Consider the following 17,100-nt stretch of genomic DNA (forward strand, 5'->3'; position numbering starts at 1 on the left):
TTTTCTTAACTCTTCTTGAACTGCACTGTTGGTCAAGGGCTTGTAAGTAAGCATTTCACGGTAAGGTCTACACTTGTTGTATTCGGGCACGTGACAAAGTATGATTTGATGTTGAGTTTATATTTTTGTTCAGTGTGCAAGATTTTAACTGCAATTTAAATTCCGTGAAAAAAAATGTTTTTCCCGCACCAATTTACACAACTCAAAAGGCACCTAATTTTTGGAACAACCCACATAGAATCGCGATACATGTAGAATGGCAATACATATGGTACCGCCAAAGTAAAAGTGATAATATCTTATTGTGAGGCACTTCCCAGCCCTACTACCAATGGTTATATCTGTGGGGTTTTGTGATGGGAAGTAAATAAGTAATTGCAAGTCATGCCGAAGTGACTTAAATTATGCGTTGTATGAAGCCAAACCCATTGAGTAGTTACCTCAAGCTGTTATCCAAACTATCTTGCCTTCACAGCCTAATCAGGCAGCGCACGCACTGTGGATTTCATCTGCAAGAAGAGCACCGCTCAATTTTTAACAATGGCCAAGCGACGCTGTCATTTTTTCGCCACGGTTGCGCTATTACTGTTTGGGATTGTAGCCATTCTCCTTCTAACTATTCCCACTGAAGACTTGGCCCAACCTCCGGAATTTATGGTAAGATATGTTGGGCTGTTTTTGGACTGTGTATGTCAGCGTTTTATGCTGGTTCGTGAAATGTAAGATGAACACAATTAGCCTCACCAACCCCTTACGAAAAATATTGCAGTCAGAGTTCAGTTTAACTGTAGTAAAATGCAGTATAACTGCACTATGCTGCAAATACTGCTTCTAAAATACAACTTTTTTTACAACACATTTTGCAGTGCTGCTGTACACTGTGTCCAAAATACTACAGTGGACTGCAGTTACTGCAGTTTTACTTCAGTTTCAAAAGTGCTATATATTTTGTAAGGGACAGTGTAGGCTGTGAATGGAGTTGAGTGATGTGTCTATCTGCATGCAGAATATAAACTGCATATTTGACAAGGTAATTTATGTCTACTGACCACAACACTGAAGATAAGAAAATTGTCAACAAGCATTCAACAATTCAGTCCGTCTATCCACCTCTGCAACCTGGTCCCAGAGCATTTGATATTATTCTCTATGTAAACCCAAGATACTCCTTTTAGTATGTATGTCACGTTTCATATGGTATGTATACATTTTTGGATGTCCATCATCCATTTCATATAATGTTACAAATTACAATTTGTATGATATGTTATGAATTGTTAAATGTACAATATGTTACGAATTGCAGTTTTTGTGGCTAATGTTAGCCAGGTGGCTAACGTTAGCTGGCTATGGCTTAGGGTTAGCTAACATGATAAGTAGTTGAAAAGTTGCTAAAATGCTAGTGTCCATGATGAGATTCAAACACGCAAACATTTGGTTGCTAGACGTTCATATTATACACCCACCCATCCACCCTGATCAATGACCCTCCTTTCGTTTTTTGCCTTAAGTAACCTTCTGTCTTATGTAACCATACCAAACGTAACACATCATACTAATATGAATGTTTACTATGTTAAGTCTATATCAAATCAAACTTTATTTGTCACATGTGCCGAATACAACAAGTTTAGACCTTACCGTGAAATGCTTACCTACAAGCCCTTAACCAACAGTGCAGTTTAAGAAGATGTAAGAAAATGTTTACCAAATAAACTAAAGTAAAAAATTATGAAAAGTAACCCAATAACATAACAATAACTAGGCTATATACAGGGGGTACCGGTACCGAGTCAGTGTGCGGGGGTACAGGTTAGAGGTAATTTGTACATGTAGGTAGGGGTGAAGTGACTGCATAGATAAACAGCGAGTAGCAGCAGTGTACAAAAGAAATGGAGGGGAGGGGGTCAATGTCATAGTCCGGTGGCCATTTGATTAATTGTTCAGCAGTCTTATGAATTGGGGGTAGAAGCTGTTAAGGAGCCTTTTGGTTCTAGACTTGGCACTCCGGTACCTCTTGCCGTGCAGTAGCAGAGAAAACTGTCTATGATTTGGGTGACTAGAGTCTCTGACATTTTTATGGGCTTTCCTCTGACACCACCTATTTATATAGGTCCTGGATTGCAGGAAGCTTGGCTCCAGTGATGTACTGGACCGTATGCACTAACTTTTGTAGCGCCTTACGGTCAGAATCCGAGCAGTTGCCATACCTGGCGGTGATGCAACCGGTTAGGATGCTCTTGATGGTGCAGCTGTAGAACTTTTTGAGGATCTGGGGACCCATGCCAAATCTTTTCAGTCTCCTGAGGGGGAAAAGATTTTTGTCGTGCCCTCTTCACGACTGTCTTGGTGTGTTTGGACCATGATGGATTGTTGGTGATGTGGACACCAAGGAACTTAACTCTCGACCCGCTCCACTACAGCCCTGTTGATGTTAATTAGGGCCTGTTCGGCCAACCTTTTCCTGTAGTCCTCGATCAGCTCCTTTGTCTTGCTCACATTGAGGGAGAGGTTGTTGTCCTGGCACCACACTGCCAGTTCTCTGACCTCCTCCCTATAGGCTGTCTCATCGTTGTCGGTGAACAGGCCTACCTACCACTGTTGTGTCGTCAGCAAACTTAATGATGGTGTTGGAGTCGTGTTTGACCATGCAGTCGTGGTTGAACAGGGAGTACAGGAGGGGACTAAGTGTACATCCCTGAGGGGCCCCAGTGTTGAGGATCAGCATGGCAGACGTGTTGTTGCCTACCCTTACCACCTGGCGGCGGCCCGTCAGGAAGTCCAGGATCCAGTTGCAGAGGGAGGTGTTTAGTCCCAGGGTCCTTAGCTTAGTGATGAGCTTTGTGGGCACTATGGTGATGGATGCTGAGCTGTAGTCAATGAACAGCATTCTCACATAAAAAAAGGTGTTCCTTTTGTCCAGGTGGGAAAGGGCAGTGTGGAGTGCGATTGAGATTGCGTCATCCGTGGATCTGTTGGGGCGATACGCGAATTGGAGTGGGTCTAGGGTATCTGGGAGGATGCTGTTGATGTGAGCTATGACAAGCCTTTCAAAGCACTTCATGGCTACCGACGTGAGTACTACAGGGCGATAATCATTTAGGCAGGTTACCTTTGCTTCCTTGGGCACAGGGACTATGGTGGTCTGCTTGAAATATGTAGGTATTACAGTCAGGGAGAGGTTGAAAATGACAGTGAAGACACCTGCCAGTTGGTCTGCAGCATGCTTGGAGTACACGTCCTGGTAATCCATCTGGCCCCGCGGCTTTGTGAATGTTGATCTGTTTAAAGGTCTTGCTTACATCGGCTACTGAGAGCGTTATCACACAATCATCCAGAACAGATGGTGCTCTCGTGCATGCTTCATTGTTGCTTGCCTCGAAGCGAGCATAAAAGGCATTTAGCTCGTCTGGTAGGCTCGCGTCACTGGGCAGCTCGCATCTGGGTTTCCCTTTGTAGTCCGTAATAGTTTTCTAGCCCTGCCACATCCGACAAGCGTCGGAGCCCGTGTAGTAGGATTCAATCTTTATCCTGTATTGACGCTTTGCTTATTTGATGGTTCGTCTAAGGGCATAGCGGGATTTCTTTTAGGCGTCCAGATTAGTGTCCCGCACCTTGAAAGTGGCAGCTGTAGCCTTTAGCTTGATGCGGATGTTGCCTGTAATCCATGGCTTCTGGTTTGGATTTATGTGTACGGTCACTGTGGGGATGACGTCATTGATGCACTTATTGATTTAGACGATGACTGAGGTGGTATACTCCTCAATGCCATTGGATGAATCCCGGAACACATTCCAGTCTGTGCTAGCAAAACAGTCCTGTAGTGTAGCGCCATCTGACCACTTCCGTATTGAGCGAGTCACTGGTGCTTCTTGCTTTAGTTTTTGCTTGTAAGCAGGAATCAGGAGGATAGAATTATTATCGAATTTGCCAAATGGTGGGTGGGGGAGAGCTTTGTATGCATCTCTGTGTGTGGAGTAAAGGTGGTCTATAGTCTTTTTTTTCTCCTCTGGTTGCACATGTGACATACTGGTAAAAATTTGGTAAAACTGATTTAAGTTTGCTTGCATTAAAGTCCCCGGCCAATAGGAGCACTGCTTCTGGGTGAGCATTTTCTTGTTTGCTTATGGCCTTTTTAGAGTTGGTTGAGTGCGCTCTTAGTGCCAGCATCGGTCTGTGGAGGTAAATAGATGCCTACTAATAATATAGCTGAGAACTCTATTGGTAGATTGTGTGGTCTACAGCTTATCATAAGGTACTGTACCTCAGGCGAGCAATACCTCGAGACTTCTTTAATATAAGACATCGCGCACCAGCTGTTATTGACACAAAGACACACACCCTGGAAAATGGCTGTATGGTTTTCTGTGACTAGGCGCTGACCTAACATAATCGCATGGTGTGCTTCCGCAGTAAAGCCTTTTTTAAATCGGACACTGTGGTTGGATTTACAAGAAGTTTATATTTAAAATGGTGTATAATACTTGTATGTTTGAGGAATTTTAATTATGGGATTTCTGTTTTGTATTTGGCGCCCTGCAATTTCACTGGCTGTTGTCGAGGTGGGACGCTAGCGTTCCCACTTGTACCAGAGAGTTTATAGGCTTAAAATGCTTTCTTCCATACGTTTGAATAAGGTTGATAGCCAACCTCGCTGAGCTCCTATCCAATAATACAGTCACTGAAAAGTACCAAAACCTATTTGGCCATTAATGTGTCTGGGTCACGTTGTCATCATATAATATTCACCCTGAGAAGTGTACAATGGGTGTGAGTTGCTAACAACCTAAGTGACACTACTTTGTGGTGTCTAAAGCAATCTGCTGAGACAATGTATCTTTCACCTTATGTTACTTACTGGGGTCCGACGTATAACGAAGAAGACATTACAGAAAAGACAAAAATTGACATACATTAACATGTAGTGTAGAGGTCGACTGATTAATCGGCATGGCCGATTAATTAGGGCCGATTTCAAGTTTTCATAACAATCGATAATCAGCTTTGTTGATGCCGATTATGGCCGATGACATTGCACTCCACAAGGAGACTGCGTGGCAGCCAGACCACCTGTTACACGAGTGCAGCAAGGAGCCACGGTAAGTTGCTAGCTAGCATTAAACTTATCTTATAAAAAAAACAATCAATCTTAACATAATCACTACACATGGTTGATGATATTACCAGTTTAAATAGCTTGTCCTGTGTTGCAAATAATCAATGCGGTGCCTGTTAATTTATCATCTAATCACAGCCTACTTCGCCAAACGGGTGATGATTTACCAAGCGCATTCGGGACAAAAGCACTGTCGTTGCACCAATGTGTACCAAACCATAAACATCAATGCCTTTCTTAAAATCAATACACATGTTTTTTAAACCTGCATATTTAGTTAAAATAAATTAATGTTAACAGACAATATTAACTAGGGAAATTGTGTCACTTCTCTTGCGTTCTGTGCAAGCAGAGTAAGGGTATATGCAGCAGTTTGGGCCTCCTGGCTCATTGAGAACCGAATTTGCCAGAATTGTACATAATTCTGACATAACATTGAAGGTTGTTAGCAATATTTAGACTTATGGATGCCACCCGTTTGATAAAATACAGAACGGTTCTGTATTTCACAGAAAAAATAAACGTTTTTTAAATGATAGTTTCCGGATTTGACCATATTAATGACCTAAGGCTCGTATTTCTGTCTGTTTTATTATAATTAAGTCTATGATTTGATATATTATAGAGCAGTCTGACTGAGCGGTGGTAGGCAGCCGCAGGCTCGTAAGCATTCATTCAAACAGCAGCTCTTAGCAATGCTATCTACTCCCGAGATTAGGCTGGCAATACTATAGGGCCTATAAGAACATCCAATAGTCAAAGGTATATGAAATACAAATGGTTTAGAGAGAAATAGTCCAATAATTCCTATAATAACTACAACCTAAAACTTCTTAACTGGGAATATTGAAGACTCATGTTAAAAGGAACCACCAGCTTTCATATGTTCTCATGTTCTGACCAAGGAACTTAAACATTTAGCTTTTTTACATGGCACATATTGCACTTTTACTTTATTCTCCAACATTGTGTTTTTGCATTATTTAAACCAAACTGAACATGTTTCATTATTTATTTGAGACTAGATAGATTTTCATTTATGTATTATGTTAAGTTAAAATAAGTGTTCATAGGCCTCCCGGGTGTGGCAGTGGTCTAGGGCACTGCATCGCAGTGCTAACTGGGCCACCAGAGTCTCTGGGTTCGCCCCCAGGCTCTGTCGCAGCCGGCCGCGACCGGGAGGTCCGTGGGGCGACGCACAATTGGGCTAGCGTCGTCCGGGTTAGGGAGGGTTTGGCCGGTAGGGATTTCCTTGTCTCATCGCGCTCCAGCGACTCCTGTGGCGAGCTGGGCGCAGTGCGCGCTAGCCAAGGGGGCCAGGTGCACGGTGTTTCCTCCGACACATTGGTGCGGCTGGCTTCCGGGTTGGAGGCGCGCTGCGTTAAAGAACCAGTGCGGCTTGGTTGGGTTGTGCCTCGGAGGACGCATGGCTTTCGACCTTCGTCTCTCCCGAGCCCGTACGGGAGTTGTAGCGATGAGACAAGATAGTAATTACTAGCGATTGGATACCACGAAAATTAGGGAGAAAAGGGGCTAAAATAATAAATTAAAAAATTTTAAAAAAGTGTTCATTCAGTATTGTTGTAATTGTCATTATTACAAATATATATAAAAATCGTCTGATTAATCGGTATCAGCTTTTTTTGGTCCTCCAATAATCGGTATCGGCGTTGGAAAATCGTAATCGGTCGACCTCTAATGTAGTGTGTGCATCTACATGCCTTCTGTTTTCACAAGTGAAGCCTTGACCTCCACAGAAACGATGCTTCACTGACATGCATTACATTGCAGCCAGGGTCCTTGGAACTACATTACCTTCATCTGAAATATCCTATTGGTGGTGTCTGGTGTCTGCTTTTTCACCTCTCTCTGTGTTCTATTCAATGCTCATCGAGCAGTCGCCTGGACTTCTTCAAAATGCTCTTTACACGGATGGCATGTAAACTAACAACACAATGTGGGCAACGTGGTTTGTGTGGTCAGGTATAGTGAAGTGTTTGCAGTTTAACAGTCACATACCCTAATGCATGCCTGGCTCTTTGTGCAATGCTGAAAGGAGCCTCTGTTTGCTCGAACAGACGTTGCCAATGGCTCAAACCTGTGTATGTTTGGGTGAATTTAAAAACCTCAGAGAGAAGAGTAGTTGAATGCCTTGAACCATAACAGATAACTACTACTTCTTGCATGGGTTATTGACCGTCTGTGTATATAAAGAATATGAATCAAACCTTTACTGGTCCTCATATAAATCTTATGAATACCCTTCAAGTTGTACGAATACCCTATATTGTGTTGTCAATGGAAAAACAGGAAAGCAGCTCTTTGTGGAGGACTGGTCTGCAGATGTTCTGTCTGATCACACCGTAGAACCCTAAGAATGACTACTGCTGCATTTTTGTCAATGGGGCATATCCATTATGTTCATTTAGTTGCATACCCATGTTTCTCTGTTTTTGGAAGACTCTTCCTTCTCTGCCTCTTGCCTCTCATTGGGTGAGTTTGTGTCATTTTGAGAAATCTTTGTTTAAAAATCGGAAAACCTCATATCACAGCTAGAGACTACTATTGGTTTTCTGTGTGTAGCTCCTATCGGCTCGCTCTCATCCCCCCCCCCCCCCCCCCCCAATACCGAAGCCATCGACCACAGCTTCCTGTTAACCATTTCACCAGCTATGTCAGTTTGTCTCGAAAAAGTTTGAAGGTCTCATCCTGTTCCACCCCCGCCCCATCAAACATGTGAGCTTGTTGAGCTCGTTTTCAACTGAAGAGTTTTGGGGGGTGGAACATGGGGTGGAACATGCAGGCCATGCCAATCAGCTGTTTCTATTCCATTTAGTGCCAGATAAATGTACAGAGACAGCACTTGAGTTAATAATAATTTCAGCTATCCACAGTATGCAAACCAACTCAGTGACCTTGTGGTTTGAAGGTTGGGAGTTAGATCCCCTGCCGAGTCGTACCAAATATTGTAAAAATGGGACCCAATGCGTCTCTGCTTGGCTCTCAGAATTAGAGATTCAGTGCATTCGGAAAGTATTCAGACCCCTTCCCCTTTTCCACATTGTTACGTTACAGCCTTGTTCTAAAATGTATTAAATACATGTTTTTCATCAATCTGCACACAATACCCGATAATGACAAAGTGATAACAGGTTTAGAAATTTTTGCACAAAAATAAATAACTTTTTTACATACATATTCAGATCCTTTGCTATGAGACTCGTAATTGAGCTCAGGTGCATCCTGTTTCCATTGGTCATCCTTGAGATGTTTCTACAACTTGATTGGAGTCCACCTGTGGTAAGTTGATTGGACATGATTTGGGAAGCCACACCTGTCTATAGAAGGTCCAACAGTTGACAGTGTATGTCAGAGGAATTGTCTATAGAGCTCCAAGACAGGATTGTGTCGAGGCACAGATCTGGGGAAGGGTATCAAAACATTTCTGCAGCACTGAAGATCCCCAAGAACACGGTGGCCACCATCATTCTTAAGTGGAAGAAGTTACTCTACCTAGAACTCTCCGCCTGACCAAACTGAGCAAACGGGGGAGAAGGCCCTTCATCAGGGAGGTGACCAAGAACCCGATGATCACTCTGACAAAGCTAAAAAGTTCCTCTGTGGAGATGGGAGAACCTGCCAGAAGGACAACCATCTCTGCAGCACACCACCAATAAGGCCTTTTATGGTAGAGTGGCCAGATGGAAGCCACTCAGTAAAAGGCACATGACAGCCCGCTTGGAGTATGCCAAAAGGCACCTAAAGGACTCTCAGAACATGAGAAACAAGATTCTCTGGTCAGATAAAACCAAGATTGAACTCTTTGGCCTGAATGCCAATCCTCACGTCTGGAGGAAACCTGGAATCATCCCTACGGTGAAGCATGGTGGTGGCAGCATAATGCTGTGGGGATGATTTTCAGTGGCAGGGACTAGATAGACTAGTCCAGAACCAGGGAAAGATGAACGGAGCAAAGTACAGAGATCCTTTATGAAAACCTGCTCCAGAGTGCTCAGGACCTCAGACTGGGGCGAAGGTTCACTAAGCCGAGACAAGTCTATGAATGTCCTTGAGTGGCCCAGCCAGAGCCCGGACTTGAACCTGATCCAACATCTCTGGAAAGACCTGAAAATAGCTGTGCAGCGGCGCTCCCTGTCCAACCTGACAGAGCTTGAGAAGAATGGGAGAAACTCCCCAAATACAAGTGTGCCAAGCTTGTAGCGTCATTCCGAAGAAGACTCGAGGCTGTAATCGCTGCCAAAGGTGCTTCAACAAAGTACTGAGTTAAGGGTCAGAATACCTATGTATATTACATATTTTTTTGGGGGGTGGGGTGGTAAATGTATAAAAACCTGTTGTTGCTTTGTCATCATTGGGTATTGTGTGTAGATTGAGGGGGGAAAAAACTATTGAATCAATTTTAGAATAAGGCTTTAATGTAACAATGTGGAAAAAGTCAAGAGGTCTGAATACTTTCCAAATGCACTGTAGATTGGGAGTAATGGTAATCAAGCATTCTCATGCTACAAAAACAGTAAATAGGCTCCTGCTCCTATGAGCTGTTCAGGCTTGCACAAGCCAAGTCTTGTCTAAGGCTACTTACTTATGATGTATGTTAGTATCACGTTTCCTGTTTGCAGGTTCACATATGCATGCATGAATGCTCTGAGAGACATACAATCAGGTCAAAAATGATTGGCACCCTTGATAAAGATGAGGAAAAAGACTTTATAAAATAAATAATACAAATACTGAGCTATATTGTATGTAAAGAATAGCTATTTTCATGTCATCTGATTCTAATCCAAGTGCCAATGCTGTTTAGCAATCTCCAAGCATTTACATTTGTTAGATGACATGAAGATAGAGCTCTTTGCCCACGCACACCAGTGGTAGGTTTGGTGTCGAAAGAAAGATGCATGAAACATGAATTCACTGAATCCCAAGGTGGAGTGTACAAGAAATTTAGCTAGGTCAACTGAACATGTAGCTGATAAATGGACGCACTCGCTTTGGCTCTACTGGTGCCTATATTGCATTGATGTTACAAGTCATTATACCACCCCGCTCTTAGTGAGCTGCCCGTTTTGTCCCCCCGGTGGTTGTGTGCAATATAATAGAACTGTAGGCTACTTCAGTGGTTGTAGGCCTGCATCTGTTTGCATTTATTTTATTTGAGAATTATATGGAGAGTTGAACAAATCTCTTTAATATACTATATAGATGCCTAATTCCTAAATAATCAAATTCATTTTATTTTCCATTAACACGGTGATGGCAATGGTTTTTGTTGTTTTTCCTTTGTTATTGACCCTGAGAGGGATAACCTATTCCTTTACTTTGGCTTTAAAACAAACAAGAGGTAGATCTATGACACTGGCCAGGACAAATTATCAATGTAGATTTTCGTCTTTGGTACTTTACTTATCTATTTTTTTTACTTAACAGTTATTTTCCTTAACTGCATTGTTGGTTAAGGGCTTGTAAGTAAGCATTTCACTGTAAGGTCTACTACACCTGTTGTATTCGGCGAATGTGACACATATGTAACAGTATAACTTTAGTACGTCCCCTCGCCCCGACACCGGCGCGAACCAGGGACCCTCTGCACACATCAACAACGGTTGCCCACGAAGCACGGTCGTTACCCATCGCTCCACAAAAGCCGCGGCCCTTGCAGAGCAAGGGGCAACACTACTTAAGTCTCAGAGCAAGTGACGTAACTGATTGAAATGCTACTAGCGCGTACCCGCTAACTAACTAGCTATTTCACATCCGTTACACATACACTTTGATTTGAAGTGTCTCAGAAGGCAGAAGCAGACCTAGACAGGTCTCATTAATAATATTTACTATATTTACTTCAAACACTCAAAAAACAACAACAAAAAACAATTATAATAATAAAGGAATTTGAAGAAATAATATCTAATTTCGTCCTTTTGTAGACCTCCACAAGTCTGGTTCATCCTTGGGAGCAATTTCCAAACGCCTGAAGGTACCATGTTCATTGGTACATACAATAGTACGCAAGTATAAACACCATGGGATCACGCAGCCATCATACCGCTCAGGAAGGAGACCCGTTCTGTCTCCTAGAGATGAACGTACTTTGGTGCGAAAAGTGCAAATCAATCCCAGAACAACAGCAAAGGACCTTGTGAAGATGCTGGAGGAAACAGGTACAAAAGTGTCTATATTCACAGTAAAACGAGTCCTATTTCGACATAACATGAAAGGCCGCTCAGCAAGGAAGAAGCCACTGCTCCAAAACCATCATAAAAAAGCCAGACTACAGTTTGCAACTGCACATGGGGACAACGGTTGTACTTTTTGGAGAAATGTCCTCTGGTCTGATGAAACAAAAAAAGAACTGTTTGGCCATAATGACCATCGTTTTGTTTAGAGGAAAAAGGGAGGCTTGCAAGCTGAAGAACACCATCCTAACAGTGAAGCACAGGGGTGGCAGCATCATGTTATGGGGGTGCTTTGCTGCAGGAGGGACATTTGCACTACACAAAATAGATGGCTTCATGAGGAAGGAAAATTATGTGGATATATTGAAGCAACATCTCAAGACATCAGTAAGGAAGTTCAAGTTTGGTCGCAAATGGGTCGTCCTTAAGCCATTTTGCCACAACTTTGGAAAACAAAGTCAAGGTATTGGAGTGGCCATCACAAAGCCCTGACCTCAATCCTATAGACAATTTGTGGGCAGAACTGAAAAAGCGTGTGCGAGCAAGGAGGCCTACAAACCTGACTCAGTTACACCAGCTCTGTCAGGAGGAATGGGCCAAAATTCACCCAATTTATTGTGGGAGGCTACCCGAAACGTTTGACCCAAGTTAAACAATTTAATGCTACCCAATACTAATTGAGTATATGTAAACTTCTGATCCACTGGGAATGTGATGAAAGAAATCATTCTCTCTACTGACATCTGACATTTCACATTCTTAAAATAAAGTGGTGATCCTAGAATATTTACTAGGATTAAATGTCAGGATTTGTGAAAAACTGAGTTTGAATGTATTTGGCTAAGGTGTATGTATCTTCCGACTTCAACTGTAGTCACTTGGCCAAAGCCTGCTATATAAAGCAGGCAGACAGGCATTGAAGCATTCCGTTACTGTTTCGAAAGGACGTTAGAATGGGCAAAACAAGTGACCTAAGCGACTGAGCGTGGTATAATCGTCGGTGCCAGGCACGTCAGTTCCAGTATCTCAGAAGCGGCCGGCCTCCTGGGATTTTCACACACATCCAGTCAGCAGCAGTCCTGTGGGTAAAAACAGCTTGTTGATGAGAGGTTCGAAGGAGAATGACAATCGTGCAAACTAACAGGCGGGCCACAAACAGGCAAATAAACAAGCAAGTACAACAGTGGTGTGCAGCACGGCATCTCGGAACTCGTCCATGTCACGGACGGGCTATTGCAGCAGATGACCACACTGGGTTCCACTTCTATCAGCTAAAAACAAGAGGCTCCAGTGGGCAACCGATCACCAACACTGGACAATTGAGGAGTGGAAAAACATTGCTGGTCCTACAAATCCCGGTTCCTTTGCATCATGCCACTGGCAGAATCAGGATTTGGCGTAAGCTGCATGTGTCCATGGCCCCATCCTGCCTGGTGTCAACGGTACAGGCTGGTGGCGGTGGTGTAATGGTGTAGGGAATGTTTTCCTGGCACACGTTAGGTCCCTTGATACCAATTGAGCAACATTTCCAGGCCCCAGAGAATTCATACTGTTCTGGAGGCAAAGTGGGATCCAACCCAGTACTAGATGGGTGTACCTAATAAATTGGCCACTGTGTATATTGGACTTACCAATGGAATCATGAATCGTGTTATTATATAAGTTATCTTGTTTTTTTTATACACACCTTATTTAAAATATTACATTTGTGGTTGACTAGAGCACAATTAAGTCTGGCCAAGACTATATATATTATTATTTATTTTTTATTGCATAGAGACAGTCACTGACCAATAACCTGCATTAAAGGGAATGACCACTACAGAGGCACCAATAAGGTCACTCTCTCACTGGTGCATCAGTACAGGACAGATTCATGTGGGAAGCATCAAAGGGGAAAGGGGTGGAGGTGATAGAGGAACATGAGGGATTTGTATGTATTTTTTATGTTTTGTGAATACATGCCCACTTAGAAGCTTAAGGGTTGATCGATACTACTTTCATTGTAGCTGTTTATGTAGTGTATCAACACCTTACATAATGTATGGAGTCAAAATGAGAAAATATATGAAGACCCATCTCAATATTATGTGTTTTTGTTTTGTTTTTGTGGGAGGGGTATTGGAAGACAACTGGAGGTCTACTTAGAGTTAGTATGGAGAAGTATCTCAAAATGGTGGTAAGGACAGCGATGAGTATCTTAAAATGTAACCCATCATGGTAATCAGTGTATTAAGTATAGCTAGCTATAATTCCACTGTTAAGGCTGATAAGAAAAACAATATTTACATGGCTAAGGGACAAGGATTACGTATTTTGTCTTCAGGAAATTCATTCTATATCTTTAATGAAGTGCCCTGGGAAAATTATGGGATGGTAAAATCTATTGCAGTCGGTGGGTAAAGAAATTCAAAAGGTGTTATGATCCTACTCAAAAACAATTTGGATCTTGAGGTACAATATGTTAAAATAGATTGGGAAGGAAGATGGATTGCCTTGAATATACTACTTGATGATTAACAGTTATGTCTCAAATCTATAAGGACCCGAAAAATGACGATCCAAACTTCTTTGAAAATCCAATATATATATATATATATACACATATACACAAGTATGTGGACACCCCTTCAAATGAGTGGATTAGGCTATTTCAGCCAAACCTGTTGCTGACAGGTGTTTAAAATCGAACACATGGCTACGCAATCTCCATGACAAACATTGGCAGTAGAATGGACTTACTGAAGAGCTCAGTGACTTTCAAAGTGGCACTGTCATAGGATGCCACCTTTCCAACATGTCAGTACTTCAAATCTCTAGCCTGCTAGAGCTTCCCCGGTCAACTGTAAGTGCTGTTATTGTGCCATGGTCTGGGAGCAACAACGGCTCAGCCATGAAGTGGTAGGCCTCACAAACTCACAGAACAGGACCGCCGAGTGCTGAAGCGCGTAGAGTGTAAAAATTGTCTGTCGGTTGCAACACTCACTACCGAGTTCCAAACTGCCTCTGGAAGCAATGTCAGCACAAGAACGGTTAGTCGGGAGCTTCATAAAATGGGTTTCCATGGCCGAGCAGCTACACACAAGCCTAAGATCACCATGCGCAATGCCAAGCGTTGGCTGGAGTGGTGTAAACTCACCGCCATTGGTCTCTGGAGTGTTGAATCACACTTCACTATCTGGCAGTCCGTCGGACAAATCTGGGTTTGGCGGATGCCAGGACAACGCTACCTGCCCCAATGCCAACTGTTAAGTTTGGTGGAGAAGGAATAATGGTCTGGGGCTGTTTTTCATGGTTCGGGCTAGGCCCCTTAGTTCCAGTGAAGGGCAATCTTAACGCTACAGCATACAATGACATTCTAGACGATTCTGTGCTTCCAACTTTGTGGCAACAGTTTGGGAAGGTCCTTTCCTGTTTCAGCATGACAATGCCCCCATGCACAAAGCAACTCTACATGCCCATGATTTTGGAATGAGATGTTTGACGAGCAGGTATCCACATACTTTTGGCCGTTGTGTATTTACAATACTCTAATTTGACTCATAACTATATTACAATGGTAGGGAACTAGGAAAGGGGATACCTAGTCAGTTGCACAACTGAATGCATTCATTCATGCATTCAGTTCTCATGTGTCTTCCGCATTTAACCCAATCCCTCTGAATCAGAAAGGTGCACACAGTATTAAGTACATCAATAGACCGTAAAGGCAGTCATACTGCTACTTTTCACCCTCTGGCGCTCATATTATGGACACGTTGGCACTGGTTGAAGTATGGACGCTCAAAAACCCGGACATACTTGTCCCAAAGCCACTCCTGCGTTTGTCTTGGCTGTGTGCTTAGGGTTGTTGTCCTGCTGGAAGGTGAACCTTCGCCCCAGTCTGAGGTCGTGAGCGCTCTGGAGCAGGTTTTCATCAATGATCTCTCCCGTTCATCTTTCCCTCGATCCCGACTAGTCTCCCAGTTCCTGCCATTGAAAAACATCCCCACAGCAGGATGCTGCCACCACCATGCTTCACCGTAGGGATGGGGCCAGGTTTCCCCCAGACTTGAAGCTTGGCATTCAGGTCAAATAGTTCAGTCTTGGTTTCATCACACCAGAGAATCTTGTTTCTCATGGTGCGAGAGTGCCTTTTGGCAAACTCCAAGTGGGTTGTCATGCCTTTTACAGAGAAGTGGCTTCTACCATAAAGGCCTAATTGGTGGAGTGCTGCAGAGATGGTTGTCCTTCTGGAAGGTTCTCCCATCTCCGCAGAGGAACTCTAGAGCTCTGTCCGAGTGACCATCGGGTTCTTGGTAACCTCCCTGTCCAAGGCCCTTCTCCCCCGATTGCTCAGTTTGGCCGAGCGGCCAGCTCTAGGAAAAGTATTGGTGGTTCCAAACTTCTTCCATTTAAGAATGGAGGCCAATGTGTTCTTGGGGACCTTCAATGCTGCAGAAATGTTTTGGTACCCTTCCCCAGATCTGTGCCTCGACACAATCCAGTCTCTGAGCTCTACGGACAATTCCTTCGACCTCATGGCTTGGTTTTTGCTCTGACAGGCACTGTCAACTGTGGGACCTTTATATAGACCGGTGTGTGCCTTTCCAAATCATGGCCAATCAATTGATTTTACCACCGGTGTACTCCAATCAAGTTGTAGAAACAGGAAACACCAGAGCTCAATTTCAAGTCTCATAGCAAAGGGTCTGAATACTTATGAAAATAAGATTTCCAAAAACTCATTATCGCTTTGTCATTATGGGGTATTGTGTGTAGATTGCTGAGGATTTAAAAAATTATATATAATCCATTTTAGAGTAAGGCTGTAATGTAACAAAATGTGGAAAATGTCAAGGGGTCTGAATACCTCCCAAAGGCACTCTAAATCCAATCTGGTTATCCAGTAGAAGAGGCAGAGTCAGGAGGTGGGAAGGAGAAGGATTTAGCAGAAGGGCGAGATGATAGGATAGAAGAGGAGAGTAGTGTGAGAGAGAGCGAAGATTGAGATGGTGGGTGACCTAGGTAGGGGCTGAGTGGTTAGTGCTGGAGGAAAGGGAGACAGAAACGGAAACAAAAGTAGTGATCAGAGACCTGGAGGTCGGTTGCAGTGATATTCGGGGGCAAGCAGCCTCTAGTAAAGATGAGGTCAAGCGTAGTGCCTGCCTTGTCAGTTGGAGGGGATTGGGAAAGGGTCAAAAGAGGCAAGGAGGGGAAAGAGTTGGAATGAAATGAATCGAATGCCGTCGTCGGGAGGTTGAAGTCGCCAAGTACGAAGTGTGGTGAGCCATCGTCAGGAAATGAGCTTATCAAGGTGTCAAGCACAATGAGGAACTCTCCAAGGGCACCTGGTGGGCGATAGATGACTATGTTAAGCTTTAGTGGACAAGTGACAGCATGGAATTCAAATGAGGAGATGGACAGATTAGAGAGGGACAAAATAAAAAATATCCACTTAGGAGAAACGAGTAGACCTGTGTCAGGAACTGAAGGGCAGCATAGTCTGAGATGAACAAGGCATTCTTGACCGGCAGTTCCAAACACTGCCAGAGATCTGGAATTCCACATAGTTGCAGCCAAAGGTTGGGGATCATCTGTAAAGCCTACAGAGTTAGGAGGGAACAAGTATAGAGAAAACACATATTGCCAAAGCTACAAAAAGAGCAAAATTGAGATCTGAAAATAACTAGGTAAGATACTCAAGTGAGAGAGTGGTGTAGAGCCTTCCTCTCTTTCCTTCCTCGAACAACGGTCTTTGTATTCGGCGCCACTGACACGACCACCACTTTCAGCTGCCGCTGAGCT

At 43.4% G+C, this 17,100-nt stretch overlaps 1 protein-coding gene across 1 annotated transcript in view; it reads left to right on the forward strand.

The window, feature by feature from the left end:
* The first annotated feature begins 250 nt into the window (after positions 1 to 250).
* LOC129864088 (ectonucleoside triphosphate diphosphohydrolase 2-like) overlaps positions 251 to 17,100 on the forward strand; it is a 31,619-nt gene continuing 14,769 nt past the window's right edge. Inside the window, exon 1 of the mRNA XM_055936687.1 lies at positions 251 to 657. Within this exon, the coding sequence (XP_055792662.1) occupies positions 541 to 657 (117 nt within the window). The 5' untranslated portion in view covers positions 251 to 540. The remainder of the gene's footprint in view (positions 658 to 17,100) is intronic.

This window comes from Salvelinus fontinalis, chromosome 10 (assembly GCF_029448725.1).
Source record: "Salvelinus fontinalis isolate EN_2023a chromosome 10, ASM2944872v1, whole genome shotgun sequence".
In the NCBI taxonomy this organism is placed as follows: domain Eukaryota; kingdom Metazoa; phylum Chordata; class Actinopteri; order Salmoniformes; family Salmonidae; genus Salvelinus; species Salvelinus fontinalis.